The sequence below is a fragment of the Coenobita brevimanus genome, chromosome 30, assembly GCF_032717465.1.
Source record: "Coenobita brevimanus isolate Jiangsu-jjx chromosome 30, ASM3271746v2, whole genome shotgun sequence".
Taxonomy (NCBI): Eukaryota; Metazoa; Arthropoda; class Malacostraca; order Decapoda; family Coenobitidae; genus Coenobita; species Coenobita brevimanus.
Window position 1 is genome coordinate 44165795 of NC_136983.1, and position 8449 is coordinate 44174243.

General features: G+C 42.0%; 1 protein-coding gene across 1 annotated transcript in view; it reads left to right on the forward strand.

Moving 5' to 3' along the window:
- The window catches only part of LOC145395313 (sphingomyelin phosphodiesterase-like), a 12079-nt gene extending 5708 nt beyond the window's left edge, over positions 1 to 6371 (forward strand). Inside the window, exons 8-12 of the mRNA XM_080268991.1 lie at positions 1164 to 1361; positions 1847 to 2017; positions 2757 to 2943; positions 5526 to 5710; positions 6218 to 6371. Coding sequence (XP_080125117.1) covers positions 1164 to 1361; positions 1847 to 2017; positions 2757 to 2943; positions 5526 to 5710; positions 6218 to 6371 — 895 coding nt within the window. The remainder of the gene's footprint in view (positions 1 to 1163; positions 1362 to 1846; positions 2018 to 2756; positions 2944 to 5525; positions 5711 to 6217) is intronic.
- The last annotated feature ends 2078 nt before the right edge of the window (positions 6372 to 8449 follow it).

The window sequence follows — 8449 nt, forward strand, 5'->3', positions numbered from 1 at the left end:
TCTTTTTTTTTTTTGTGCTGGGTCGTCTCTAGAAGCTGCCCTGTCAGACTGTCACACCCTAATGATTCTTACACGCAAGGTTGCTACACTCTAGTGAATTATGATGCTTAACTTTGGCGATGCCCCGTTTGGTTCAGCCTCGTCTTAATGCTTCTCTTTGTTCCTTGTTGTTGTTGTTGTTGGTGGTGGTGGTGGCGGTGGTTGTGGTTGTGGTGGTGGTGGTAGTGAGCTTACCAACACTCTTCCACACCCACACTCCTTATTTCTGAACCAGTTGCCTTGAAAATTACCACGTCTATTCTGGGGTTTGATATCTCGAGTCCTCAGATTTTCTATTGAGGCCTTGAAGAGGAATTTATAGCCTCAGAACTGTAAAGAAAGGGAGATTAATTGCCAAAAGACGGACTCAGAACCGCGAGACACCAAACAAACCTTCTCAGTTCAGGCATGTTTTCCTTTCGGCTTCGAGCGCAGTTCCGAAGCGAGCTCGATTGGAACGGGACCTCTAGGGTGTTGGTTCGGTGATTCGTTCGTTTTACTCTTGTTTGCGGTACGAATGCAAGCAGATATTTGTATTAATGTATTTTTAAAAAGGAATTTCGAAAAAAATGTCAAAGTTTGCTTGCAGATTTCGGGTCTCCAATTTTAGTTTGTTCTTCCTAGTGTCAGAGGATTATTTTTAGCAAGGAAAAAAGCACTTATTATTTTAACATTTTCTTTTTTTGTTGCTGTTATTGTTGTGGTTCTACACTTATCCAGAACGTAAACCCGGTGGACTACAGGCTGACATCACCCCTCTCTTGCAGTCCATCCTCCTCCTTTTGGGGTATAGGGAGTTGAGGGACGTTTGTATAATCAGACAGTTCCACCTCCTGGTTATGTCGGTGCCACAGCGTGAAGGCGTCATGCTCTGTGGGTGGATTATTGAGTGCTACATTTAACATTGCCGTTTTTTCACCGATCCCTGTGTGTGTGTGTGTGTGTGTGTGTGTGTGTGTGTGTGTGTGTGTGTGTGTGTGTGTGTGTGTGTGTGTTCTGCCTGTCTATCCATCTATCTATCCATCCATCTACCTCATATTTTCACTCTCCTCGCTCTCGTTAGCCTCCTTTCACTCCCCCTCTCCTTCATTCACAGTTCCTCATTTTTCTTCCTTCTCCATCAGATTTCCAGACCCTGATGCTTCCCTCAGCGCTGATCTGAGTGCTGACTGGCTGTACGCTGAGCTGACGGCCCAGTGGAGTCAGCTAGTGCCTGATCTGGACAACTCTACCGTGAGGAGGGCAGCCTACTACTCTGTCCTCATCAAACCAGGCTTCAGAATCATCTCGTTTAATACGATGTTTGGATACGCGTCTAATGTGTGAGTGTTTTTTTAATGTTTATTTTTTGGGTGCTGCTTCCCTTCTCTCTGTCTCTGTCTGTCTCTGCCTCTCTCTGTCTGTATCTCTCTCTCCCTCTGTCTGTCTGTCTGTCTGTCTGTCTGTCTCTCTCTCTCTCTCTCTCTCTCTCTCTCTCTCTCTCTCTCTCTCTCTCTCACACACACACACACACACACATACCCCTCTCTCTCTCTCTCTCTCTCTCACACACACACACACACACACACACACACACACACACACACACACACACACATACATACACCTCTCTCTCTCTCTCTCTCTCTCTCTCTCTCTCTCACACATACACACACACACACATACACCTCTCTCTCTCTCTCTCTCTCTCTCTCTCTCTCTCTCTCTCTCTCACACACACACACACACACACACACACACACACAGCGTCAAGGCATCTCAAAGTCTGTATGCCCTATTTATGTAACTCTCCTGCACTCTCCTTCAGGTGGCTAGTGCAGGACTCTCAGGACCCCGGTGGAGAGTTGGCATGGTTGGAGGGCGAGCTGTTCAAGGCTGAGACGGCTGGAGAGTTAGTGCACATCTTGGGTCACGTTCCTCCAGGTATAAAGGAGAGTGAGAGGACGTGGTCAAGAGAGTATAACAGGATTGTGCTAAGGTGAGTCTATCTATCGGTCTATCTATCGGTCTGTCTATCTATCTATCCATCTATCTATCCATCTATCTGTCTCTTGTCCCTTCCACGGTATATCAGTGTAAGTCCTCCTGTTGTCTATCCATTTATCTATCTATCTATCTATCTGTCTATTTAACAACATATCATTCATCTATCTATCCATCTATCTATCCACCTATCAGCCATCTCTCTCTCTCTCTCTCTCTTATCCATCTATCTATCCATCTACTTGTCAGTCAACTATCTATCTATCTATCTATCTATCTATCTACCAATCAGTCATCTATCTATCCACCCATCCATCTATTTAGCAATCTATCTATCTATCCATCTACCTATCAGTCACCTCTATCCATATATCCATCCATCTATCTATCTATCTATCTATCTGTCTATCTATCTATCTATCTGTCTATCTATCTATCTATCTATCTATCTGTCTATCTATCTATCTATCTGTCTATCTGTCTATCTATCTATCTATCTATCTCTCCACTGGTACGAGAACACAATCAGAGGGTAATGAGTCATCTATCTATTCATCCATCCATCTATCTACCCATCCATCTATCCATCTATCTATCCATGTATGTATCTATCTATCTATCCATCCATCCATCCATCATTCCATTTATCCATCCATCTCTCTATGTATGTATCTGTCTATCTATCCATCCATCTATCTACCTATCTATCCATCTATCTATCTATCTATCCACAGGTATGAAAACACAATCCGAGCCCAATTCTTCGGTCACACTCACTACGACGAATTCGAGATCTTCCACGACGCGGCGGATCGTCCCACTGGAGTTGCGTATGTCTGCCCCAGCGTCACGCCCTGGTATGACCTCAATCCGGCCTATCGGGTATACCACATCGACGGCGACAGGCTAGATTCGACCAGGGTAAGTCGCTTGTGTGAAGTCGTTACGTAAATCTAGCAAACCCAGGGTAAGTCGCTTGTGTGAAGGCGTTACGTAAAGCTATCACACCCAGAGTAAGTCGCTTGTGTGAAGGCGTTACGTAAAGCTATCACACCCAGAGTAAGTCGCTTGTGTGAAGGCGTTACGTAAATCTTGCACACCCAGAGTAAGTCGCTTGTGTGAAGGCGTTACGTAAATCTAGCACACCCAGAGTAAGTCGCTTGTGCGAAGGCGTTACGTAAATCTTGCACACCCAGAGTAAGTCGCTTGTGTGAAGGCGTTACGTAAATCTTGCACACCCAGAGTAAGTCGCTTGTGTGAAGGCGTTACGTAAACCTTGCACACCCAGAGTAAGTCGCTTGTGTGAAGGCGTTACGTAAATCTTGCACACCCAGATGATAACACCAAGTCTCTCATTCTCCTCGGTTAAGAAAGCTCCCTAGCACCTCTTCCTAAGCGATTTATTTTGCTTATTTTTACTCTCGTGTTGCCTAAATCATTCCAGTATGGCCATTCTTTCCCTGACACCTCTTCCTAAGCGATTTATTTTGTTTATTTTTTTTCCTCTCGTCTTTTGTGTTGCCTAAATCATTCTAATATCGCCATACTCCCCCAAACACCTCTTCCTAAGCGATTCATTATGCTTATTGTACAGGACCATCCATTCATATGTTAAGTCATTGCAATATCGCCATACCCTGCATAAATAAGATGCAACATGGTATCAGCCAGCCATATCCAAAAATAAATCGCTCAGGAAATGGTGCAACGGAGCTTCCTGACCCACGGGAACATTGAGGAAATGAGATTGTAAATTCCTTTCTGTTTTATTTGGAGGATGAACTAACACTCGATTTTATTTGGAGGATGAACTAGGCTACCGATTTTATTTGGAGGATGAACTACTGATTTTATTTGGAGGATGAATAACTCTCGATTTTATTTGGAGGATGAACTAGGCTACTGATTTTATTTGGAGGACGAACTAGATTTTTACTAGGAAGCACTGGGATTTTCAAGAGGGGATATGTACCGACTGCGTTATATGGGGCTGAAACATGGAATATGGGTGTAGCAGAGAGGAAAAGTTTGAATGTAATGGAGATGAGGTGTCTGAGGAGTATGTGTGGAGTGACGCGTATGGATCGGGTGCGAAATGATGAAGTGCGAAGGAGAACTGGAGTTGTTCAGGAGATGGCTGGTAGAGTTGAGCAGAGGGTGTGGCAATGGTTTGGGCATATGGAGAGAATGGATAATGAGCGATTGGTGAAAAAGATAACTAGATCTGATGTGAGGGGTGTAAGGCTGAGAGGAAGACCACGAATAGGATGGATGGACAGTGTGAAGAGAGCGCTGGATGCGAGAGGGATGTCTGTTGAGCAAGGAAGAGTGGCTGTGCGTGGCAGAAATAAATGGAGAGAAATTGTGAATGAATAAGTGATGACGCAGCCCTGAGGGGATATTCTCCCGCATTTGATCTGATCAGCTAGTCAGGTCAGGTGCTGGTAAGGGGATGGGTCTGTTATGATGTGGCAGGGGTAAACCAGTTCTGCTGTCGGGCCCTGCTGCGGATGTCACTGATTGCATTGCGCAGTTGACCCTTGTGCGGTGTGGTGCGGTGAGGATCTGTCCGTTCTCCCCTTTGGGGCTAAGATGCGAATGAATGTGTTTGAATGGATGAGTAAATGGGGAGTGTGTCGTCCTGTCTCGGCTACCTCCCTTTCCTTGGGGGAAGCAGCCTAGGTATATAGATAGATAGATAGATAGATATGTACTAAGCGTTGTAATTCAAAGTACATACTGTAATTACTTCAAACTTGCCAGAGAGAGAGAGATGTAAGATTTTGGGGTTGTGATTCAAACGTGTCAGTGTTGTTTGATGTTTACTATGTTTGTGTTTTGTTTGCGTTGGGGGAATAGCGTCGAAGGCTTTACGAATTTATATTTTCATGAGGTGTTCGCTGATCAGGTGTCGTGTTGATGTCAGTCGGTGTTTGCTGAGTGAAGTTTGGTAAGGTGTTTGTGGAATGCATTGCTTTAAAAATCTAGTGAAGAACCACGTAAACCAAACACGAGAAAAACAAGTTCATTAATATGGAATGGTCTAACTGTCTCATTCTAGTTAAGTCTTGATATTTGTAGCCAGTTAAAGAATAAACTAACTCTCGAACTCTCTCCAAACTTGTTCAAGACCACGAGACCAGACAACGAGATTTTTAACCTTGTCCTGCATTCTGTCTCACCGTTTGACGATTCTATAGAACCAGAAAGTAAGTTAGCTCTATTTTTAATCGCAGGAAGAGAGATTTTTAAATTTGGTCTTCGTTCTCCCTAACTTCAGACGAATTTATAGAGCCAGAAAGTAAGCTAGCTCTATCTTTAACACTCCTACTTTCCTCCCAGCTCGTTCTACACCTCGAGACAAGGAAACAATATCTCTAACTTCGTCCTTCTGACTTCTGACGATTTTTAAAAGTTGTCCTTCATTCTATCAAATTTCTGACGAATTAATAGAGCCAGAAAGTAAGCTAGCTCTATCTTTAATCCTCCCACGTTCCTCCCAGCTTGTTCTAGACCACGAGACCTACGTAGCGAACCTGACGGAGGCGCAGGAGACGGGAACACTGCGCATATATAAACAGTACAGCGCCAGGGACCTGTACGGGATGGCCAGTCTCACCCCGCAGGACTGGCAGGACCTGGTGGAGAGGATGGCGCTGGACCGTACGCTGTTTGATCTTTATTACAGGTGAGATTCGCACCTGGGAGATTTCGTGAGTAAGATCGGTAGTAGTAGTATAGTAGTAGTAGTGGTGGTGGTGGTGGTAATAATAATAATAATAATAATAATAATAATAATAATGATAATAATGATGATGATGATAATAATGATGATGATGATGATGATAATAATAATAATAATAATAATAATAATAATAATAATAATAATAATAGCAATAATAATAGTAGTAGTAGTAGCAGTAGTAGTAGTAGTAGTCGTAGTAGTAGTAGTCTTATAATGACAGTCAGTGAAGCAGACTTTTTCATGTGACAGAAATTTTGCAAGACTAATCAAGGTAGTAGTGTGTTCGTAACGTTGACCCTCGAGCGACTTATCCCGCCACTGTCCTACGTAAAGCAAGCATTTAGAAATCAGAGGGGTAATTTGGCTCTTACTGCCACTACACGATTTTTTTTTTTCACTCACTCTCTCTTTTTCTGTTTTCTTCCTTTCTCTCTTTCTTTCTTTTCCCAGGAACTTTGTCAGTGATGCCGACCCGTACTTGGCTGTTGGCTGTGATGACACCTGTTACCGCCAGCGCCTCTGTGACCTCGTGACCTCAAACAGAAACGACCTGGATTCCTGTGCCACCCTACTTAGAAGCATGAAGAGGGAGGAGGAGGTGTAGGTGGGTGTGGGTGGGTGTAGATGGGTGTAAGTATGAAGAGGGAGGAGGTGTAGGTGGGTGTAGGTGGCTGCAGATGGGTGTAAGTATGAAGAGGGAGGAGGTTTAGGTGGGTGTGGGTGGGTGTGGGTGGATGTAGATGGGTGTAAATAAAAGTGGGTGGATGTACTACCTCCCCATTCCTTTCTCCAAATTCTAAAACCAATTCTTCTTATCATTTTCATTACACGTCAAGGCAAAAATCTACACAACGTATATATAAAATGTTCTTCAGCCTTTGTGTTTTCTTTCCTTCAAAAAAAGAAAGAAAGAAAGAAAGAAAAGAAAGTGGAATTTTGATATGATGTGCGTACGGTACTGGGTGACATTCTCTCTCTGACGAAAGTGTGTTGATGCTTTCGTGTGGACAAAAAAAATATACGAAAAAAATAATGTCTAATCTACCCTACCCTACCCTGCCCTACCCTACCTTACCCTACCCTAACCTAACCTACCTTACCATACCCTGTGACTCAGTTCTTGTAGTAGGAATTAAAAATGAATACAGGGGGTTTATCTTGGTTTATTATCTTCAGAGAAAATCTTAAGTTGAGCAGTGTATGTATTACAGAGACTGAATACACTAAGTAAGTCTAGTTGGACCCCTCTTCTTGTTCACTCTCTCCACTACCTGTTGGTTCTATAGCTAGCCTCCTTCTGAGCTCTGCTTCCTAAATTCTGGTGTAGCAGGGGTCGTGTCACGTGTGTTACACTGTGGTTGGAAAGTCCTAGAAACCTGTGTGTAAGTATGTGTGTATGTGTGTGTATGGTCACTAGGCATTGTTCGTATGCTATCTCGCTGACACACTACCTATATCATCCCCTGACTTGCTGCTTCCTGTGTATTGTCAACATTTCCTCAGTTAACTTGCAAGATCACTTCCCGTTCCCAGGCTTGCCTGGAGCTCCGTCCATCTATCTATTTATCTATCTATCTATTATGATTTGTAATTATAATATAGAGTCCTAACATTGCTCGGCCATGCCGCTGAAGGTCCTCTGACAGCAATCATCATTGACATATGCTTATCTATTAGTACATAATATTGATTATAATATTGTATACATATAATATTCATGGTAAATTGCAATGATCTAGTAATATTACATTTCAAACAAGTTGTATACATATTTGAATAAATGCACTAAAGGTAAACTATTTAACTGTAATACAGTATATACTTGGGTTATTGTAGTGATATGCATACATGCAAAAAAAAAAATAGTTTAAAATTAAGATTATGATAAGAGTTATTAATATTTCATTTAAAGATAATGGTACTGGTATGCCATACTTCTATATCATGGGTCATTCTTCTTGTATTAATGGGTCATTCTTCTTGTATTATGTATATATATATGTATATATATATATATATATATATATATATATATATATATATATATATATATATATATATATAATTAATACTATATACAAAATCTGTACACTTCATTCACGGGGGTTAACTTGGATGTTAACTCTACCCCCACTAAATACTGACTCCAAATTTGCAATTCTTGCATGCATTCTGTGCATTGCGAACAGCACTACTGCAAATACAATGCAGAAGATTATAAAGACAGTAGGTGCTGGGCTATACACATAGTATGGGTTGAACATACTCAAACTCAAATCTTCCCAGGGCTTCATTGTTTCATTGATCAGTTGCATAGTTTCAAACTTAGGTGAAGTCAACTTAATACTTGTGCTCATGTTTAAGTCCATATCAGGCAGTGGGTGGAAATGTTTGTGTGTATGATTGAGGATGGCGTAGTGATTGATGGTGGATAAAGTAGACATGGCTGGTGTAAATACCGTACAGTAGTCTGGTGCTATATATAATCCTGAGGCTGAAGTATGAGATGGTGGTATATCTGGACAGACTATGTAAACTGATGTGTTATGAGGGAAATAAAAAAAACTGTGAGTGTCCGATGCGTTGATGGTGTACAAGCTTATCTGGAGCAAAAGTGAAGTTGCAATGATTATGAATATTGTCATCTCTGATGATAGCCATTTCACAAGGAACTGTATCAGT